Here is a 24,227-nt window from a genome sequence, read left to right on the forward strand (position 1 = left end):
TGATAGCTGAATAATGTATAGCAAACTTTTTTCAATGTGCCTGTCTGCCAGTCAGTGCTTTCTCTATGTTGTGAATAGCAACCTATGCATTTCATTCTGCTTAAGAAGGTTGTGACACAATGTGGCAGGTTTTGGAATCCAGATCTCTTCGTTTTCAAGCATTTGATGTATTGCCTCTTACTATTTTCTAAATTGTAGCATGAATAACGTGAATGTGGGTATTTGAATAATATTGCTAAACGATATATTAATGGGCCATTTGCAGACCTATTCAAAGACCTTCCCGTACTCTAAAGGCATTGCCTCCAGTGCCAGTTTTTAAAGAGACTCCGCAGAAACCTGTGGAAGTGCCTGAATCTGGAATAGGATCACTAAACAAGATTGAAGATTTGTATTCATTTTTGAGAAAACCAGCTGTCACTTCGGAAGAGCGATATAATGTGTTGGAAGCACGTGATAAGTTGATGCGAACAAGTAAGTATTCTCAAATAATTTTAATTGTCTGAAACATAATATTTTGCAGTTCAATTTGTAAACTTTTTCTGCTGAAGTGGAGGTTGTCAGAAACAAGAAAAGTCTCCAAATTTGATATCCTAAAGTTTGTCTGATATCCCATGTTACAGAAAATGTGAAAGCAGCAAGCTTAGCTTTCGCAGAAAAAAATGTTGGAACATGTCCGGATATGTGTCCTGAAAAGGAACGGTATCACAGAGAAGCAAAGCACCAAGTATTCTGCTATGAAATGGATTCAAAATCTTCGAAACAGGTAAATTTTGTTATCATAAAAGAAAGAAAAAACTATCAGGCTGCATGCATATTGTGTGTGTATTTGTGTATTTATGATGGTGTTTGTGTGCATGCATACGTGGGGTCCCTCAACACTTAACTTGAATATTTATTTACTTTGATTTTATTCTTTACTGATAAATTTTGTTTCAAAATGTGACACATTTTACCAAAAACTCATAATTTGGCAACTTTTAATTTGTGAAACATAAGTCATTTGTGAACAGATAGATTGTATGGAACATCCATCCAAAGATGCATTTTATCCCATATGAATTACATAAACCAGGAACCCAAATTTTTTTCACGACATGGTGATGCACTATCACTTGTAAAATATAATGTACAATAATTGTGATAATAATAGATATACTACCACAGTTGTTGAGTTTTGGCACTCAGCACATGACAATGGCAGAAGAAAAGCTCGAAGTTCACATTGTTTTCCTCAGAGATATTTTTTTGTTGGTATATGAAATGGCCTTTGTGAAGATGAGACACAAAAGATATCATACTAAAAAAGCATCTGAAAGGTGACAAGGAAAATACACAAAAGTGTGAGAAGGGAAGAAAAATGAAAAGCAGTTTCAGAATTTGCAGAGAAATATCAAAACAATGCCACTGTAATGTAGGAATGAAAGAGTGCGCAAAGAGATACTGGGAGTGACATTGAAGATTTGGCATGAATGAGTTTTAAGTTCAGGATATCCAAGTGGTGCATCACGTCCCACAATAATATGATGATTTTTGAATTTGGACTTTTTTTATCCATACTCATTGTTTCACAAAACAGCTGTTCTGGTTCCAACCATAGCATACATTATCAAATACAGTGTGCGCCAGTCAAACGTGCATTTTTTAAATGAGTATAAAATAAACACGAATGCAGATATCAAAATTTCATTCATACAATCTTATTCTACATTAAAAAGCATTTAAGAAACATCAACACATTTTTTTCATTGTTTGAAAATAACGTCAGCAAGATGGTGTCCTTCTCGATCCCGGCATTCTCGCAGACGATTTACAAAGCTGTCCATCTCATGACGGAGCATACCCTGAGGAATTCTTTCAATGTTCAGACAGATTCTTGCTTTGAGATCATCAATGGTAAAAAAAACACAAGCTGTTAGGTCAGGGGTGAACGGGGGGGGGGGGGGGGGGGGGGAGGGGCAAGCAGTCGCTTCCTTCTTCGAAATCACCTGGTTAGGGAAAACTTCATTGAGAACATTAATGTTCACGCGGGCTGGGTGACTTGTTGCTCCATCTTGTTGAAATAATGTTTCGTCATTCACTGCATATTGACAAAGCTTCCTTCTTCGAAATCACCTGGTTAGGGAAAACTTCATTGAGAACATTAATGTTCACGCGGGCTGGGTGACTTGTTGCTCCATCTTGTTGAAATAATGTTTCGTCATTCACTGCATATTGACAAAGCTGAGGTATGAAGAATGTCCTTAACATTGTTGAATAGCACTAAGCATTCACGATAACAGATTGCCCTCTTTCGTTCTCAAAAAAAATAAGGGCCTATTATTCCCTATGAGGACATTGCACACCTAACTGTTACCTTGGTTGAGTGCAGGGGTTTTTCATGGAGTTAGTGAGTGTTCTGATCACTCCAATATCTAAAGTTCTGTTTGTTCACATATCCAGTGAGGTGAAAATTTGCCTCGTCACTCATCCAAAGGTTGTGAATAAGCTCCTAATTTTCTTCAATCATTTGCAAAATACTTTCACAGAAATGCTATTGGACCACGAAGTTGTTATTATTCAAAGCGTTAACCACTTGGATTTTGTATGGTTGGTGATGTAAGTCTAACCTCAAAATCCTTCAGACAGTCGTGCCAGAAATTCCAAGCGCAACGCTCTAGCTACGCACTGATCACCAGGGTCTTCTTCCCACAGCAATTGTTACACGTTCCACATTCTCGGGAGTACGCACTGTCTTCGCTCTGCCACCTCTTTTCCTTGTTGTTTCAAAGTTTTTGACCCAAGTTTTTATTGAGTAAACGGAAGGTACCAGTGTATTATGATTAATTGTAAAATGTGCCCAGAAATGATGCTGAGCGGCTACATAGCTACTGCTTCGGTAGAACGCTTTCATTGCAAACAACCGTTGTTGCTTAGTCCACTGCTCCATTGCTACAGAAATGCTTTGTGTCAGGGAATGCAGTGGTGACCTTGGTTACTCTCCCCCCCTCCCCTCCCCCCCACTACTTCCAGCACTTCCGGACACTAATAATAATAAATGCAGGTTTGACTGCCGCACCTTGTACTTGTATATGTAAGCACTTTAGTAAAATACCAACCCTCATTAATGATTAGTAGATTAGTGGTTTGTTGTGACCATTACAAAGCCTGCAGTTCGGGATGAGTTAACACATCATCAGTTAGCATAAAATCCATTGGTGACCTAGTTATAGGACATGCTTAGAAATTTACACTGGACACCTGAGTGTTTTTTTTTCACTTTTCAGATCATTTAGGCATATACAGTTAATTGTAGTTATTTATATAATAAATGAAAGTTAAACAAACAACAAAAACAGATAGATGTGGGCTTTCAAGACCTGAAAGCTTGAAAGATGAGAAAGTACTATATACTAGTACATTTATTGACTTTGTCACAACAAATAATTTTATATTTTTACCTCCAGCTCTGATACCCAGATTTATCTCCAGTCTTCGTCATTGTTCACTTGTAGTGATCATTCACTGACATCATTAATGTTATTTTTCCACTCCTGAATATACATGCCACTCCTAATTGACCCAAGTTCCATATACCTATGAGACTCCCACTTCCCCTCCCCGCAATGGCTTAACTATAAAAATTTCTATTTCTCAAGGCCGCCCTTCATTCCACAAAGACCTCGAAGTCGTTAGACTGTGTGCATCCTTAATCCGCCTAGTGATACAGAAACAGATTTCTGTCTCATGGGTGGATCTGAATTACCTCTGCTTCCTATGCAAAATACTCCTATTATACTATCCCAATTTCGTACACATCTTTTCTCAAATTGCAAGTCGTACCTCTCCAACAGCTAAAAGAATGTTCCAAATACCACTTTAAACATATATCCAGTTTACAGTTTCCCTACTCTCTTCTTGGAATACCACTATCCAAGACATATGCTATTCCCAGACAGCTTCTTCCCCGTACTCACCATATGATCAGATCCTACCTTGATGATCTCTTACATCTGCCACATTCCCTGAAACGTCTTCATAACATGTCACAAAACACAGGCAAGCATAACTCACTATTTGTAACCTATCCACTAACAACCTTAAGCCTACATAAAATTTGGTCCTTTTCAAAAGCCTCACCTCCAGCTGCTCATCTTCCATGAATTTCTCACCTTTAACCTGCCTCATCTTCTTTTCTTAGCACCATTCCCAGTAACACGAAATTTTGACAGGATGTAGAACAGCCATCAGTCTTCTGACTGGTTTGATGTAACCCACCATTAATTCTCTTGTACCAGTCTCTTCTTCACAGAATAGCACTTTCATTCTACATCCTCAATTATTTGTTGGACATGTTTCAATCTCTGTCTTTTCCATACAGTGTTTTACTCTTTACTGCTCTCTGTAGTACTGTTAAGTTTGATACTTTTTGACTGCTATCGACCAGGAATGCCCGCTTTGCCTGTGCTAGTTTGCTTTCTATGTCCTCTTTGCATTATCCATCATATGTTATTTTGCTTCCAAGGTAGCAGAATTCCGTAACTTCATTATGGTTACAAATTTCATTTTAAGTTTCTCTCTATTTTCATTTCTTCTATTCCTCATTACTTTCATATTTCTTGTATCATACCTCTGTGTTTTAACACTGGAATTCCTCGTCCACTCTTATTGTTGTCATCCTCGGTTTTAATGCCACAAAAGGTTGTTTTGACTTTACTGTATGCTGAAACAGTCCTGATGACCATTCCTTTTTCGATTTCTTCAAATTTTGCCTGCGGCCAGTTCACATTAGCTTCTCTGCCCTCCGTGTTCATTTAATTTCTAAGTGAACTATGTTTCTGTTTTCCTGTCTTTGTCTGAACATTTTTGCACTTCCTTCGTTCATCAGCCATCTAAAGTAGTTCTTCTGTAACCCAAGGTTTCTTTGCCATTTCCCTGTAACTATATTTGTCTATCCTATTTTTGTAATTGCCATTTTTATAGATGTGTACGACTTTTCAAGTAATCTGTCGTATACATTATTACAGTACCACTCTTCTTTTTACATGGATTCTTTCAAGCGATTCTCTTAAATTTCAGCTTACTCTTCATCATTACTAAATTGTGATCTGAGTCTATACCTGTTCCTGGGCATGCCCTACAATCCAATATCTGATTTGGAAATCTCTCTCTGATCATGGTGTAATACAGCTAGAATCTTCTCATATCCCCAAGCCTTTTAGTAATATACCTTTTGCTCTTGTGATTTTTGAACAGTGCATTTGTTATTATTAGCTGAAATATATTTGCAGAACTCAATTAGTCTTTCTCGACTCTTATTCTTACTATCAAGTTCATTTTTCGATAACCCTTTCTTCTACTCCTTTCCCTACTACCACATTCCAATCCCCCATGGCTATTAGGTTTTTATGTCTCTTTACATACTGAATTACCCATTCAGTATCCTCATATGCTTTTTCTACTGCTTTATTTTCTGCTTGCAATGTTGGTATATGTACCTGAACTACTGTTCTTGGTGTTGGTTTATTGTCAATTCTGATAAAGCCCTGAAGTGTTCACCATAACTGATTATTTCCCCTATGTTCCTATTCATAATGAATGCTCTACTTGTTTTACCATTTTCTGCTGCTGTTGATATTGCTTTATATTCATCTGACCAGAAATCCTTATCTTCTTTCCATTTCGCTTCATTGACCCCCACTATATCTAGATTGAGCCTTTGTATTTCCCTTTTCAGATTTGTTAGCTTTCCTACTATGTTCAGTTTCTGACGTTTCAAGTTCTGACTCGTAGAATGTTACCATTCTACAATTACCATGAAAGGGTATACCCATAAACACTGTAAAGCACCACAGGAATTTCAGTAGGAAGGAGGAGGATGTGAAATTGAATGTCATCTGTATTCTGGTGATGGGCTGGTCTACTGGTGTATCCTTTTATATTAATATCAGTGCCTCCATCCCCTGCCTGCAGACTCAATCTTGGTTTTCTTCAGTCCAAGCATCTTCTAGGGCACTGACCTCCCAACACATTTATCTCTTAAAAAACCTTCATCCCTGTAACATTTGTCAACCACTGATAGTATCTCCACTTCTACACTAAGCAGCATCTCACTCACAGTCCATCCAAGTGCAGTGACGAGCACAGCTACCCTTCAAAACTATTCCACAAACAAATCTGCCATGCCATATCCAAACAAGGTCCTTATCCTTTGTCTATGCTGTATCTCACTTCAGCCTCTTCCCAAACTATTGTCTACCACATTTTATTTTATTTTACACATCTAGTTCTGTAGGACCAAATTGAGGAGCAAATCTCCAATGTCATGGAATGTGTCAGTACATGAAATTACAACATAAAAGTAACAACAGATAAAATAAAATGCTTATGAAACAAAAAAAGACGAGCTATAAGTTAATGTGAATGCAATCAACAATATATCGCAGGTATCTGCTTAATCTTTCAAGGAACTCCTTGACAGAATGGAGGAGTGACCCAGGAAAAGCTCTTCAGTTTTGGTTTGAAAGTGTGTGGATCACTGCTAAGATTTTTGAATTCTTGTGGTAGCTTATTGAAAATAGATACTGCATAGCTTTCTGCACAAGAGTCAAGGAAGTCCGATCTAAATGCAGATTGGATTTCTGCTTATTATTAGCTGAGTCAAAGCTGCTTATTTTTGGGAATAAGCTAATATTGGTTACAAGAAATGACAGTAAAGAATGTATATATTGAAAGGCCAATGTCAGAATACTCAGACTAATGAAAAGGGGTCGACAAGGTGTCGCGAACTTAACACCACTTATTGCCTGAACCGCCCTTTCTGAGCCAAAATATCCTTTGAGAATGGGAAGAGTTACTCCAAAATATAATACCATACATCATAAGCAAATTAAAATAAGCAAAGTAGACTACTTTTTGTGTCGAACTATCACTTACTTCATATACCTTTTGAATAGTAAAAATGGCAGCATTGAAATTTTGAGCAAGGTCCTGAACATGAGCTTTCCACAACAGTTTACTATCTATCTGAACACCTAGAAATTTGAGCTGTTCAGTTTCACTAATCATATGCCCATTCTGTGAAATTAACACATTGGGTTTTGCGGAATTGTGTGTTAGAAAGTGTAAAAACTGAGTCTTGCTGTGATTTAGAGTTGGTTTATTTTCTACAAGCTACAAACTTATGTCATGAACTGTACTATTTGAAAGATTGCCAACATTGCACACAACATCCTTTACTACCAAACAGAAATATTTTGGAGTCACCTAAAATACTAGAGGGCATATCATTTATACAAATAAGGAACAGGAGTGGTCCCAGCATTGATCTCTGGGGCACCCTCATTTAATCATGCCACACTCAGGCCCCAGATCATAGCCATTCTTACATGACCTCCCACTATCTATTGTTAAAGTAAGAGGTAAACCAATTGTGAGCTCCTCCCTGTATTCCATAATGGTCCAACTGCTGCAGCAATATTTTGTGATCAACACAATCAAGTGCCTTAGTTAAATTGAAAAAGGTACCTAGCAGTGGAAACCTTTTGTTTAATCCATCCAGTTCCTCACAGAGAAGAGAGAATATAGCATTTTCAATTGTTAAACCATTTCTAAAACGGAACTGTACATCATCCCTTTCTTCCTTTGTATAATGCGGCTTTACTACTGAGTACTTCAAACGTTCAGGAAACTGACCATTCGTAAAGGAAAAATTACAAATATGGCTAAGTACAAGGTTAACATGTGCAGCACAATATTTTTAATATTCTGCTAGGTACTCCATAATATCCATGAGAGTTTAATTATTGACTCAATCTCCCCCTTGTCAGTGTCACAGAGGAGTATTTAAGACACGAGTCTCGGAATGGCATTTTCCAAGAGTGTTGTATGATTCCCTGTGGAACTAAGTTTTTATTTAGATTACCAACAATGCTCAGAAAGTGATTGTTAAATACTGTACATATATCTGACTCACCAGTAACAGAAACATTTTTGCTACGAACTGACTTTATGTCGTCGACCTTGTGCTGCTGACCAGACACTTATTTTACGACTGACAATATGGTTTTAATTGTATCCTGTGAATTAGCTATTCTATTTGCGTACCACATACTCTTTGCCTTCCTAATAACATTTTTAAGCACTGTGCAATACTGTTTGTAATGGGCTACAGTAGCTCGATTGTGACTACTAGCATATAATTCTCACTTTGTTCTACATGATATCCTTATCCCATTAGTCTGCCACCCAGGGTGCCTTATACTGATAGTACCCTGTTTAGAACGTTCTGATGGAAAGCAGCTTTCAAAGATAACGATAAATGTGTTACGGAAAGCATTATATTTGTCATCTATGTTATCAGCACTATAAACATCCTGCCACTCTTGTTCCTTAATGAGGTTTTAAATAAACACTCTATTGCCATTGGGTTAGCTTTTTTTACGTAGTTTGTATTTATATACAACCTTTTTTGAGTACAAAAACCTTTTAGTGTTAAAATTTGTGCTTCATGGTCTGAAAGGCCAGTCACCCTTTGCGCATCTAGTAATGAAGAATGAATAAAAATGTTGTCTATGGCTGTACTACTGTTCCCCTGCACCCTGGTGGGGAAAAAACACAGTCAGCATCAGATCATATGAATTTAGGAGATCTTCCTTTTTCTTGTACAATTACAGATGAAATTAACATTAAAGTCACTACGTATAACCAAGAAGACAGAGTTGGGGGACCTATAAATAACAACAATTAGAAATTTAGTTTCACTAAATTCAAATGCCCCTGCACAGCATTCAAATACAGGGCTATTACAAATGATTGAAGCGATTTCATAAATTCACTGTAGCTCCATTCGTTGACATATGGTCACGACACACTACAAATACGTAGAAAAACTCATAAAGTTTTGTTCGGCTGAAGCCGCACTTCAGGTTTCTGTCGCCAGAGCGCTCGAGAGCGCTGTGAGACAAAATGGCAACAGGAGCCAAGAAAGCGTATGTCGTGCTTGAAATGCACTCACATCAGTCAGTCATAACAGTCCAACGACACTTCAGGACGAAGTTCAACAAAGATCCACCAACTGCTAACTCCATTCGGCGATGGTATGCGCAGTTTAAAGCTTCTGGATGCCTCTGTAAGGGGAAATCAACGGGTCGGCCTGCAGTGAGCGAAGAAACGGTTGAACGCGTGCGGGCAAGTTTCACGCGTAGCCCACGGAAGTCGACGAATAAAGCAAGCAGGGAGCTAAACGTACCACAGCCGACGGTTTGGAAAATCTTACGGAAAAGGCTAAAGCAGAAGCCTTACCGTTTACAATTCCTACAAGCCCTGACACCCGATGACAAAGTCACACGCTTTGAATTTTCGGCGCGGTTGCAACAGCTCATGGAAGAGGATGCGTTCAGTGCGAAACTTGATTTCAGTGATGAAGCAACATTTTTTCTTAATGGTGAAGTGAACAGACAAATGTGCGAAGCTGGGCGGTAGAGAATTCTCACGCATTCGTGCAGCAAATTCGCAATTCACCAAAAGTTAATGAGTTTTGTGCAATCTCACGGTTTAAAGTTTACGGCCCCTTTTTCTTCTGCGAAAAAACGTTACAGGACACGTGTATCTGGACATGCTGGAAAATTGGCTCATGCCACAACTGGAGACCGACAGCGCCGACTTCATCTTTCAACAGGATGGTGCTCCACCGCACTTCCATCATGATGTTTGGCATTTCTTAAACAGGAGGTTGGAAAACCGATGGATCGGTCGTGGTGGAGATCATGATCAGCAATTCATGTCATGGCCTCCACGCTCTCCCGACTTAACCCCATGCGATTTCTTTCTGTGGGGTTATGTGAAAGATTCAGTGTTTAAACCTCCTCTACCAGGAAACGTGCCAGAACTGCGAGCTCGCATCAACAATGCTTTCGAACTCATTGATGGGGACATGCTGCGCTGAGTGTGGGAGGAAATTGATTATCGGCTTGATGTCTGCCGAATCACTAAAGGGGCACATATCGAACATTTGTGAACGCCTAAAAAAACTTTTTGAGTTTTTGTATGTGTGTGCAAAGCATTGTGAAAATATCTCAAATAATAAAGTTATTGTAGAGCTGTGAAATCGCTTCAATCATTTGTAATAACCCTGTACCTGTTCAGTGCAGTGGCGTAATGTGTCTATGGACTCAAATGGAATACTGTTTTTAAGGTATGTGGCCACTCCCATACTCCGCAAAGAAGTCCTTGAAAAACAGCCAGTTAATGTGTATCCTGGTAAAGGAAGCCTCTGAATTCTCAAATTATTTAAGTGGTGCTCCGATATACCAATAATGTCACAGTCAACGTCTGTAAGCAGCTCATTAACTTTATCTCTAATACCTATTGTACACTCCTGGAAATGGAAAAAAGAACACATTGACACCGGTGTGTCAGACCCACCATACTTGCTCCGGACACTGCGAGAGGGCTGTACAAGCAATGATCACACGCACGGCACAGCGGACACACCAGGAACCGCGGTGTTGGCCGTCGAATGGCGCTAGCTGCGCAGCATTTGTGCACCGCCGCCGTCAGTGTCAGCCAGTTTGCCGTGGCATACGGAGCTCCATCGCAGTCTTTAACACTTGTAGCATGCCGCGACAGCGTGGACGTGAACCGTATGTGCAGTTGACGGACTTTGAGCGAGGGCGTATAGTGGGCATGCGGGAGGCCGGGTGGACGTACCGCCGAATTGCTCAACACGTGGGGCGTGAGGTCTCCACAGTACATTGATGTTGTCGCCAGTGGTCGGCGGAAGGTGCACGTGCCCGTCGACCTGGGACCGTACCGCAGCAACGCACGGATGCACGCCAAGACCGTAGGATCCTACGCAGTGCCGTAGGGGACCGCACCGCCACTTCCCAGCAAATTAGGGACACTGTTGCTCCTGGGGTATCGGCGAGGACCATTCGCAACCGTCTCCATGAAGCTGGGCTATGGTCCCGCACACCGTTAGGCCGTCTTCCGCTCACGCCCCAACATCGTGCAGCCCGCCTCCAGTGGTGTCGCGACAGGCGTGAATGGAGGGACGAATGGAGACGTGTCGTATTCAGCGATGAGAGTCGCTTCTGCCTTGGTGCCAATGATGGTCGTATGCGCGTTTGGCGCCGTGCAGGTGAGCGCCACAATCAGGACTGCATACGACCGAGGCACACAGGGCCAACACCCGGCATCATGGTGTGGGGAGCGATCTCCTACACTGGCCGTACACCACTGGTGATCGTCGAGGGGACACTGAATAGTGCACGGTACATCCAAACCGTCATGGAACCCATCGTTCTACCATTCCTAGACCGGCAAGGGAACTTGCTGTTCCAACAGGACCATGCATGTCCGCATGTATCCCGTGCCACCCAACGTGCTCTAGAAGGTGTAAGTCAACTACCCTGGCCAGCAAGATCTCCGGATCTGTCCCCCATTGAGCATGTTTGGGACTGGATGAAGCGTTGTCTCACGCGGTCTGCACGTCCAGCACGAACGCTGGTCCAACTGAGGCGCCAGGTGGAAATGGCATGGCAAGCCGTTCCACAGGACTACATCCAGCATATCTACGATCGTCTCCATGGGAGAATAGCAGCCTGCATTGCTGCGAAAGGTGGATATACACTGTACTAGTGCCGACATTGTGCATGCTCTGTTGCCTGTGTCTATGTGCCTGTGGTTCTGTCAGTGTGATCATGTGATGTATCTGACCCCAGGAATGTGTCAATAAAGTTTCCCCTTCCTGGGACAATGAATTCACGGTGTTCTTATTTCAATTTCCAGGAGTGTATTTGAATGAAATACGTTAATTCCTTCACTACCTGGATACCTCACCTCCTTTGAAGGCGATTCCTTTGTTAGAGGGACTTCCTTTAAGCAGGCATACCTATTAGCTGACTACAGTCTAAAGCCAACTACTACAGGAATTTTCCCATGAGCGATTTGACCACCACGCACTTCGCTCTCACCTATAAGCTTTGCCATCCTCCCCTTCCCACACCTGTTGTGGTGTGGGCCATACCTAGTGAAACCCAATCTATTGATAGACTCAGCTGGCACCACTGCATGTTGAGCCATGCCTTCTGCTGTTGGTGCCTTCTCCAGCCCCATGTTAAAATGCCCAACAGCAGCATGAAGATGAGGCCAATCTTGACACTGGAACAGTTGCACTAGTGCACATTAATGCCACTAGTGTGAGAAGCTATCTTTATCAGGTCACCACCTGCATCATACTCCCCATCCCTATCAAGACTATTACCAGCTTCACCCACAATCACTACCTCATCCTCTTTTGTAAAATTCCTACATAACTTCCCTATGTCAACAGTCATCTGAGCTAATCCTACGCTCGGCTTCACAATGCTGGTGACCTGGTACTCACTCCTCAAGACTTCCCGCAACTACTGGCTCACACCTCTGCCATGTGAACTACCTAGCAGCAGAAACTTCTTTTTTCTGTTAGAATTTGCAACTGTCTTAGACACCCTAATTGCTGAGGACTGCTGCAAGTTTCCTACACCTACAGCTACAAGAGGCTCCTCTCCTCTTAGCTTGTACAGTTGGTCAAATCTATTGGTTATACGCAAAGTACAGCTGACTGAATGTCTCCTCCTCCTAGGTGCCTTCTTACCAACTGCCAGTTCCCATCCCCCAGCACCCTTCACCCTCCTCAACCTATATAGTTTCTCCTTTGTGTTTTCTAACCTCACCTCAAGGGCACAGATCTTATGTTCCTGCTCTTGTATCAACTTATGCAACTACCTCTTCCTACACCTCCACCTACCAACTTTAAAGGAGTGTCCAGTACCATTCAAGATTCAGAAACCTTAACTGCATGCTCTGTCAGCACTTCAACTGCCTTTCACCATGCTCTGAAATGAGGAACATCGTTCCCAGCCTTCTTTCCTTCTCTCTCAACCACAGAAATCCAGTCTGTGAAATATCTTTGTCCATCTTTAACCATCCCCATTCTTGTCCCTTGCCACAAGAGTCATACTCGTGTGAAATACTCAGGTGCAATATTTGTTCTATGCACTCGCCCAGTATATTTTATTCTAGTCCCATCACAGGCATGTCCTGTCCCATCAGAGATGTGAAAACCGGTGAATGCCATTGTGTATCAGCCACTATGTGGCTTCTGTACAGCCATTTAAATGGAAATGACCACCAAACAGCTATCGACCTCAATGAATGGCCACAGCGAAACCGAGACCGAGCACAGTGTTGACTATACAAATGTAGTACAGGCCACTGAGAACAACGTATATGACTTCAATGCTTGTTTCATGACTCATACCATCTAGATTCGTCTCCTCCCCCCCTCCCCCCTCATTTCTCCAATTTTCAATACCGAACAGATCATCCACCCAATAAGAGTTTCTCTGAAGCATATAGATGGGAATAGTTCTTACAATGCAACTTCTTATACCACAATCTCTCTGGCATCAGTCTCATGTAGCCTCTTTCCCACACCCACCTCTGCAACAGTCCCTATACCCTGCACTACACCCCTCCTATCACTTCATTATAGTTCAGTTTGTATGTTAATACAGTGTACTCCCAATTATTCAGAGTAATGTGGGATAGAAGATGCATGAATAATCAAGAAACATGACTAATAGAAATACTTCCAAACATGTATTTGGGATTATGTGTACTGGATGGGTAGCAGTGGCAGCATTGGTGGCTGACATCTGTGCACACACAGACGGGACTTGGTACAGGCGTCTTCTGCTGCCAGTCTGGCTTACTAACTTAGCATCTGCCACTGCCCCTAGTGACCAGCAACCCGCCCTGCCAATCCCCATCTGTGCGATACTTGAGCTTTTGTGATGCATGTGCTTTTTTTGTTTTCTTTTTTTAGATGCATGAATAATTTGCAGATCGGATAATCCACACATGAATAATCAGGAGAACACTGTATCAACAACCATACTATAATCTCCCCCTTCCTGTGTTCTGTGCTGTGCCTCGCATCAGCCCTTCCCCAATATTTTGTGTACTATGTGCAGTTACCTCTGCCTGCACTAATGCAAGATGGCCAATGCCACATTCCTATCCCATTTCCTTATAGCCTGTCACTTCCCTGGCCATTACCCTGCCTTTGCTTAACCCTCCCAAACCACCCCCCCCCCCACCTCACCCCCCCCACCCCCCCACACACACACAAACCTATAATGGTTACTGAGGAGAATCATAAGATTATTGGGTAACAAAATTAAAAGAGAGAGAGAGAGAGAGAGAGAGAGAGAGAGAGAGAGAGAGAGAGAGTGTGCCAGGCCAGGAAATGAGTAATTGTGCAGTACTGGAGGAGATCTCTTAACCTTTATCTAGTGTGAACATAAAGCTGTGTGTAGTGGTTTTGTCATTATAATTATACAATTGTAAACTTATTCTACATCATATGATTAACTCTGTGTATTAAGGGATTCATATAATTAAATATAGGATAAGCTATCCACTTTTTTCACTTTCTGTTAACCTTCTTTACCCTTACCTTGATCAGTTTCATTTCTGGTGCATAGTACATTTATCTTGTCACATAATCTTGCTTTAAAAGAGTGCAACTGAACTGACAATTGAAAGTTTGTGTCAGGTCCAGTACTTTCTCTTCTGCGTTTCTTAATGACCTCTTCAAATGTCGTTCATTATTGCCAAGAGCTGCTGATAAACTTTCCGTATTGAAGAAGCAGTTTTGGTCCACAGACCATCATCAAGCTAATAAAAACATTTACAGCATCGTGCTCTGTAATGAAAATGTGTGGCATCAAATAATGAAATCCATGAATTCGTCACTGTTTTCAAATCGTAAAAAATTACATCATCACTCACAAAAATGTTCTAAATGGTGGACTCATTCATGTTATGTTAAGTCAGCGTTAACATTATGAATGAATGGAAGCATTAAGTATGGAGAATGCCATTGTTCATACTGTTAACACCGACTGGTAGAATAACATGAATGATGCAGTGTGTGGCACATTTTTGTAATTGACAATTTAATTTTTTGCTATTTGCCAACAGTAATAAATTTATGGATTTTATTATTTGACACTATTTATTTTATCACTGTAAATGTTTTTATGAATCTGACAGTGGCCTGTGGACAGAAATTGGTCATTCATCAAAGAAATTTTATCAGAAGGTGTTGGTGGTAAATCATGACTTTCTTCAAATATTTAAAAGTGTGAGACATCACCTTCTTAAAATATATTGTCTTTTCTTTGTTTGTAATTTGTATACTTAACTTGAAATTTTTCATTATGTGGATTCTATGTCTGCATCTATACTCTGCAGACCACTGTGAGAGAGGGTATGTCCCATTGTAGTACATGTTACAGTTTCTTGTCATTTGATTCACATATAGAGTGCAGGAAGAGTGGAAGCTGTTTAACTTTGCAAATGTCTACTAAGAAGTCTCATCAATTAACTTGGCAGCAGTTTTTGTAGACATCATTTCAAATATATATATTTTTTTGTTTTATTCTCAGAGAGGTCAAGGTTATTCTTCCAGTGACATGTTTTCCTATTTGAAACATGAAAACAACTAATAGACAAGCATTCTGCATTGTGTGCCCCCTTCAAATGCTTCTTTCAGCATTGCTGTAATCTCGGATGATGATTTGCATGACAAGAAACGGAATTTCACATAGATACTGTTCTTTATGATCCTTGATAGTGAAAATATGTATTGTGAATAAATAGCCACAAAAGGTAAAGCTGTTCTGCAGGCTGATGCATGGCCCTGTACACTATATCCATAAAGCAGCAGAATTCGCATTTAGATTTCACATCATCAGATATGAATTATTGTTATTTTTCCATCCCAGTTCATTTGTTAGCTTCTAGTACATACCAATTTGTGGCACTTATTAATGTGTGGGACTTTCTTGCTTCTATACTTATTATCTTTGGTACTCATAAGCTTCTTTTAGTTAGCCGGCCGGGGTGGTCAAGCGGTTCTCGGCGCTACAGTCTGGAACCGCGCGGCTGCTACGGTCACAGGTTCGAATCCTGCCTCTGGCATGGATGTGTGTGATGTCCTTAGGTTAGTTATGTTTAAGTAGTTCTAAGTTCTAGGGGACATGATCTCAGCAGTTAAGTCCCATAGTGCTCAGAGCCATTTGAACCATTTCTTCTATTAGTTACTAATTGCTGTTGTTTATATTTTTGTGTGCAGACTGCTGTGATGGATGCTTATTTAGCTGTAAAACAATACTCAAGAAGTTCTGCGGACCAAGACATGCCTCTACCACATGATCTTCGGCCAGCTCCTGTCCTGCGAATGACAATGGAGTATATGCTGTCACAAATTGTGAATCGTGTTGAAGATCCCAATGAAAACTTGAGGGACTGGTATTTTTTCCTCTGGGATCGCACCAGATCAATAAGGAAGGTAAAAGAAAAGAAAAAGAGTTCTTATAACAATATTTTTATAGAACATTTTATAATCAAGTTTATTTTAAAAACTTTCTCAGGAAGTAGAGAAAAACTGAAGTAGTAGTAGTCAGTTCTTTTCCAACCCCCTTTTCTATGGCAACAGTTATTTATTATACATGCTTAAGTACAATGCAACATGAAAATAAGTCGGTAAACTCCCAAAAAATAAAATAGCCTGAGGCACAAGACAATTAAAGAATCCACACATCTATCTCACTGTACATGCCTGTTAAACCAAATACAGGCCAGTTACCTTACAACAAAAGTGTGGCACTATTAATAGATGGTGGAAACTAACATAAAAGTTAGCTAGTTTGTGTGGCTGAATAGGCATATCAGCCTGTGGCACCAAAGTGTAACTTCACTGTAGCACTCCTACATGCAGGCATGGTCAACTTGCACGTTGATAAATGCAGTCCACTTCTTATTTGGCAGAATCTGTAAATACAGTGTCATTATCTAGGGAAGGATCGCTTGCTTCAGAACACAACACTGACTGAGTTCCAGAAAATGAGAGCTAGTTCATGGCTGCTTGGGCTTAAATAAGTTGGCTAGCTGGTCTCATGAGATGCTGTGCTTTCTTTGCTGGCAGCACTCTTGCTGGATGTACTGGACGTAGACGTAATGACACATTGCGGTGGCCCGGTGTAATGTTACACTCTCTCTATACAGCTTAATCATTTTTGTGGACTTACTTGTTGAAGAATGCTGATTCTGCTTTCTTGCAGCGTCGATGTCTTCTGCTAGCACTGGATGCTTCTCCAAAGATTTCACTGCTACAAAGGGGAAATTTTCGCTCTCTCACTCTCTCTCTTCTTATTTAAAAGATACACTACTCTTGGAATATCATTCAATGCACCAGAACATATTTATTTCCACTTTGTACAAAAAAACAACTAAACTTTATCACGTAAGCCCACACATTACCAGGCACCCAGAATCAGTTAATCACACATTTTTGAACACAATTAATACATAAGCTTTTATCGTGGCTGACTATCCACATCCAGTCCACGTACTCTCAACAGCAGTTCAAAGTCTAATAAACAGTCACTATTTTGAGTCTCTCCATTTGTTTTTTAACAGTACAATGCTACATTACTCTTTGCAGCCGGCCACGGAGCTTCCAGGCCGTATTTGCTTATTCTTGGCAGGTCGCGCTGAACATTTGCCAGCACCGACGAATTATGTCCCTTCCAGTTTCGCCTGCTCAAACAATAAATGGGTGCAGTATCCCATGCTCATCCTTATGCCCTGCTTTAAAATAATGTGTGTTCTAAACGGCTGGAACTCAAGTGTCTCCAGACTTCTGTAAAATTCTGGGGGCACTACAACATGTCAGTTGTTCTATGTTATATATTGAAATGTCCAATGGGATTACAAGATCCCTCCCTACTTCAATCTGCATGTAGGGCAGAAACCAGCCAGGCTGATGTGGGGCAGGATTTCGAAGTGGCAGCAGGCTGTTGCTTGAGGAAATCCCTGTGGTCAGTTCCAGGCGACACTCTGGTCCTGAGGCGGTGGTTTGGAACCATATTAGAGACTCCAGATGTGGTTTTGGAAGCGGACTGCATTGATGCTGATGCTGGCAGCCCTGGTTGTTCATCCGATGGAGGAGCTGGATCAATGTCCTCGGAGGTCTGCTGTGGTAGGCAGGATGAATGGACTAGATGTTCACTTCTTGCGGTGTGCAGTTGAGGGGCCCACTGTGGTGGGAACTGTTGCAGCAGCCCTCTGGGCATAGTGGAGATGTATTGTCAGGATACCACAACACAGGTTGGTTACAGTATCTGTGAAGCACCCCACATGCCAGTTGCCACCAGAAGTAGCTGGCATCCCTGTTGTGCTACACTGGATCTCCACATGCAACTCAGGGCTGCACTTGAACATGTGCCTACACTGTTGCCCTCCAACTGGAGCACCCATGTGAAATGGTGTTGCTTCCTCTTTTGCTCATTCAGATGGTGGGAAGAGAAGATCCAGCAGTGCCTGATGAGGACACCCATGCAATAGTTCTGCTTGGCTATGACCAAAAGCTAAAAGACGTGAAGAACAGTCTGATTTAGCTGACCCCATAACTTTTGACATTTGTGTTTTCAAAGTATAATGAAACATTCTGCTAAGCCATTAAGATTGGATGAAAGGCTGGTGGTCGTTAAATGCTGAATGCCGTGGCAAGTGCAGAATCACTGGACCTAGGATACTGTGAACTGAGGGCTGTTGTCTAGAACCATGGTGTGTTAGCCCCTTTGATGACAAAATTTTTTGTGGATCCTTACCATCACTGATGTTTTTGTCTTATACAACCTGATGACAGAAGGAAAACAGAAAAGGTTGAATCCTTAACCATAATAACCCACATTGTTCCAAGGAAGGGGTCTGTGAAATCTGCATAGATGTGGTCCCTTAGGTGATGGAGAATAAGACTGTGTGGAGACCAGCCCATGCTTGGTAGGCTGTACAGTAAGTGGACTATCCATATGAAATCTTTGCCCATACGTACCCAGTAGATATAGTGGTGGGCCAAGTGCTTCATCCTGGAGGTACTCCAATGTGACTTGTGTAATAATTGCAACTGTTGTTGATGCAAGGATGTTGGTGGTACCATCTGGCAATTGTCATCTCCTTCCTTAGAAATAGTATGCCCTGACGAATTTTAAGATGATGACCTTGGATCGAGAAACAGTTAAGGGCTGTGGTACTGTGGCTGACAACTTGCTGGACCATGTCTGGCAGATATGCTGCAGGATTTTCTGGATAATTGGGTCACACCTGGATGCTGCTGTGAGATCTCCAGAATTGATTGGATTGTCATCCAACTCTGTCTGGCTGCCCATCTGGAAATAGACTACAGTGAAACCCTGCTTTTACACTTTTCAAGGGACTTTAAAAATGGTGCAAAATGTGGGGAAAATGCAAAATGTGGAAGTAACGTTTTAAGTGGTAAAAGTTACGTGTAGGATCCCCACTTGCTGCATTTTCATGCTATATGTTCATAATAGGCATCAAAATACTTGTCAGATGCTTGTTTATTATTTAATAAAAAGTGCTGATGTAACTGGAACTGGTAACCGTCTGGGAACTAGAAACATTTGACTTAACTTCATACATCATAATTGATGTTTTTGGAAAACCTGCGGCTGTCATTCATTATTTAGACAGTGAAACACTGCACCAGTTACATATTTTTTCATGCTTAGTACAATGTTTTTCAATAATTTTTTCTCATTGTCAATTGCAAGTATTTATGTAAGTATTTTATGTGGTGTTTATGTATGTGTTGTTCTGCGTCTCTTGCACTGTAGTCGTGTTTTTTGAGGTTATCAGATCTGTGCCTTCTCAGTTATGTAGAAAACCACACACACACACACACACACACACACACACACACACACACACACAGAGAGAGAGAGAGAGAGAGAGAGAGAGAGAGAGAGAGAGAGAGAGAGATTTATCACTCACATACCCAAAATACGCACTTGATGATGAGAATAAATTCTAGGAGGGGGGGGGGGGGGGACCATTGCCAGGCATGAAAAATACTAATTGGTGCTGTGTTAAAACCAAAACCATTTGAGCAACACAGAGTGAGTGAAGGTGTTAACTAGCACTACAACTGGTCAAATGACGACACACACTAAATGTGGTTTGACCAAGGTGTTGTGACAATCGTGCACATGCGCAATAGAGGCGGTTTGGAAATGGTGGTGACTGGTCATGATATCTTTATTCAAATGAACCTAGTTACTCCCATCAGCCACCATGTCGAGTAGAGAATGGCAGTGGCAGGAGATACATCACAAATTGTTCAGACTTTTAACAGTTGTAATCCGCTGAGTAGAGTGCTCTTAAGAAACTTATCCACATAACATTTGTAAACACTGCGTGACTGCCAACACTGTGCCAGTGTCATTTTACATCAGTTACATCACTTTTTTCTCCATGAACATTTTTGAAGAGCATAAATAGTGGGAAAATTATAAATATGTTAAAGCAAAATCGAGAGTGAATTAATATTGTGGGCATAGGAAATTTGATGGGAGTGATAAAAAATGTTGTGAACAGCGGGTGAATGTTAATTCTGGGAAAGTAAAAGCTGGGTTATACTGTTTTTTCTTCTTGTAAGTAAGGGCAGTCTACTCATTATTCAGCAGAGTCCCTAAATATAGTGTCATCACTAGAGAAATGTTGCATAGATCGAAACATGACGTTGGGTGATTCACAGAAAATGAGAGCAAGTTTGTGGCTGCCAGAGCTTAAATTTGATGGCTATCTGGTCTTACATGATCGGTTGGCTGGAGATGCTGTTTTCCTTGCTAGGAGTTTTAAAGTTTAGTTTACTGATCAGTAGAGGTTGACAAACTTTTTCATACTTGAGATCTAGTTCCCTGGTGACTGGTCCTTTTCAGGACCCATTCATTTTTATTCATTCACCGTTCCTTATTTTTTTCCAACCAATTCATCTACATGTATATCTACACGACTTTTCTTGCAATTCGCACTTAAGTACCTGGCAGAGGATTCATCGAATCTCTTTTACACTGTTTGCCTACCATTCCACTCTCAAGAAGTGCACGGAAAAAAATGAGCACTTAAATATTTCCAAGCAGTTCCTGATTTCTCTTATTTTAGTACAATGATCATTTCACCCTGTGCACATGGACATCAACAGAATATGTTTGCATTTGAGAGAGAAAGTTGGAGATTGAAATTTCATGAAAAGATCTCGCCGCAACTGAGATCATCTTTGTTTTAATGATTTCCATCCGAACGTGCATATCATGACACTCTCCCCTGTTTCACAGTGATAAAAAACGATGTTCTTCGTCAGTCTATTTTGTAAGGATCCCATACTGCACAGTGACACTCCAGCACAGGACGGACAAGCATAGTTTAGGCAGTATCTTTAGTGGATTTGTTGCATTTTCCAAGTGTTCTGCCAATAAAATTCAGTGTTTGGTTCATCTTTCCCACAATATTATCTGTGTGATTGTTGCAATTTAAGTTGTTCGTAACTGTTAACCCTGGATAGTTAGTTGAATTGACAGCCTCTAGATTTGTGTGCTTTATTGTAAAACTGAAAATTAGTGGAGTCCTTTGTGTACTCATCTGGATAACCTCACACTTTTCATTGCTTACACATCAAGTGCCACATTTCACACCACACAGATGTTTTGTCTTGATCATTTTGCTGTGGTTTTGATCTTTCAGTGATGACTTTACTAGGTGGTAACTGCAAACATTCTAAGATAGCCGCTTAGATTGTCTCTTGAATCTTTTATGTAGTTTACGTAATATTGTATGTCTGTAGCAAATGTTAATTTATTTTCATATGAGCAGTAACTAAAAACAGAAGGCTGTTATGCTTATTAAGAAATTGTAATTCAGTATTTGTTAATAAATATTTCCATTTTTTAAAACGTGTGAAATTTAAATGAAAGTAAAAAAGTTGCTACTAGTGAGGTTCAAAACAACTGCTTTATGGTTACAAAACTTCTGCTTTACCACTCAGCATTCGGTCACTATGCTGATCAGTAAGAATTGTTTCATTCTTACCAGAGCATAAAATCTTCCAATCTCCAAAGCCAGTTTATTGAGTTTTCCAAGAACTGTGCCATACTGCTGTAGGAAATTGATGTCAAGGCACTGATCTTCAGGTCCAGTAAGTATGAAGAAAATGATGAAGATAGAGCAGTCCTTAGGGTACCCTTGTTAGATAAATATCATACCTATATCAAACTTAAGTGGTTTCAGAAATTTTTCTAGATTTGAACTAAATGAGTTTGTGACTTGAGTGAACAAAACAGATTATATTGCTCTCTAGGTTACCTGAGTGCTCTAAAACCCGTTCAAAGGATTATCAGCTGTACCTTAGAACCTGAAAAGTAAAAACCGGCACAAGAAATTGTTTGGATAAATTAATTTGATTTCATTTAAAAATTTAATTTTTTGACAACCCGTAGAAGATATATATATCCACAACTGTAAATCTTGCCATTGATAAATATCACTTTTCAAAGCTAAATTGGAAGTTACAGGCACTTTGTTTTTAAAAACAAGCACACCATATTGAAAAACAAGTTCCAGCACATTGGTGCTTCTTGTATTAAATTGTAATAGATAATTATTATAAAGTTATAAACAGTGTATGCAAACAACTAGAAACTGAAATTTCAACCAGAACTTGCCATACATTATTTATTATACTGACTAGTGGCTCCTTTTCATCAAAACCTTGTGTCATCCGTCCTTTGTTAGCGTCTCCTTTATTTAGCTCCCCTCTATTGTCCGTCCATTTCTTTCTCTTACGTTTTTTCCCTCTTGCCTTTATGACACACTCCATAACGGCCATGATACATGTCAGCACACGCAGCTTTTTGTTACATCCTGTAGTATCAGTTGCGTCTGTTATGACAACTGTGCACTTAACTCCATGTGCCATGTGACCCCAGTAACAGCATAACACATTTGTAACAACTCAAAATCCGTCCCTCCCTCACATACTACTCCCAAAATGCCTGTCCATGTTTCCTTGTTATCTCTTCTGCAATCGAATTTATATTGCGCACTTGATGATATGTCACATGTGATCTGATATACCCCAGTCACAAAACTACTCGCTGCCCCAAATACGATTCATTTCATTCCTTAGACCCGTCAACATTATTCGACTCCCCCTACAACCAACTGACACCTTTACTTGCCATTTCCAACACCATCTTCTTTCCCCAGTCCACCCTAACAACACCCTGCACACCCACATTCTACATGCTTCCCAAAACCTGCAAACTAAACAATTCTGGGTGTCATTGTGGCTGGTTACGGTGCTGCCCCCCAAAGAATCTTGGCCCTTGTTGAACATCATCTCCAACCAATTGTCCAAAACATTGCCTTTCGCATTAAAGATACCAACCACTTCCTGCACCAGCACTCGCCATCCCCCCCACCCGATCCCTACTCGTCATTGTTGATGCAACCTCCCTATACACTAATGTCCCTTATGACCAGGGCCTTAACACGATTGACAATGCCCTGCAGAGTCCAAACCTACCACTTCATTCCTTGTACACATCCTAACCCATAACTACTTCACCTTTGAAGCAAAGGTATAGAAACAAATTCATGGCACAGCCATGGGCAACCCCATGGCACCCTCCTATGTTGACCTCTTTATGGACCATCTAGAGAAAACATTCCTAGCTTCCCAAAACCCCAAACCCCTTGTCTGGTTCAGATTTATTGATGACATCTTTATAATCTGGACCCAAGACCAGGACACATTGTCCTCATTTCTCCACAACCTCAACACTTTCTCTCCTATCCATTTTACCTGGTCCTCATCCACCCATAGTGCCACCTTTCTAGATGTCGATCTCCTCCTCTCAGATGGCTCCATCAACAGCTCAGTGCACACCAGACCCACTGATTACCGACAGTACCTGCACTTTGATAGCTGTCACCCCTTCCACACCAAAAAATCCCTCCCATACAGCCTGGCCATTCACGGTAGAGGTATCTGTAATGATGAGAACTCCTTCGGCTGGTATGCTGTAGGCCTCACAAAGGCCTTCGCAGTCAGGCAATACCTTGCAGACCTAATTCACAAACAGATTTCCCATACCATATCCTCACACACACTTGATGAGCCTCACATCCATCCCAAAAACTAGCCACACAGAACCGCCCCTCTTATCATCCAGTACCACTGCGGACTGGAAGGACTGAACCACATCTATTGTTAGGGCTTCGATAATCTATCATCTTGCCCTGAAATGAGGGACATTCTATCCAAGATACTTCCA

At 40.9% G+C, this 24,227-nt stretch overlaps 1 protein-coding gene across 3 annotated transcripts in view; it reads left to right on the forward strand.

Annotated features, from left to right (window-relative positions):
* LOC126186300 (germinal-center associated nuclear protein) overlaps positions 1-24,227 on the forward strand; it is a 304,544-nt gene that overhangs the window by 36,453 nt on the left and 243,864 nt on the right. For all 3 annotated transcript variants that reach the window (XR_007537424.1, XM_049928199.1, XM_049928198.1), the window contains exons 4-6: positions 266-474; positions 624-766; positions 16,166-16,381. Coding sequence is in view for 2 of the 3 variants with exons in the window: in XM_049928199.1 (XP_049784156.1) it covers positions 266-474; positions 624-766; positions 16,166-16,381 (568 nt within the window). In the remaining variant the exon portion in view is untranslated. The remainder of the gene's footprint in view (positions 1-265; positions 475-623; positions 767-16,165; positions 16,382-24,227) is intronic.

The sequence above is a fragment of the Schistocerca cancellata genome, chromosome 1 (genome assembly GCF_023864275.1).
Source record: "Schistocerca cancellata isolate TAMUIC-IGC-003103 chromosome 1, iqSchCanc2.1, whole genome shotgun sequence".
Taxonomy (NCBI): Eukaryota; Metazoa; Arthropoda; class Insecta; order Orthoptera; family Acrididae; genus Schistocerca; species Schistocerca cancellata.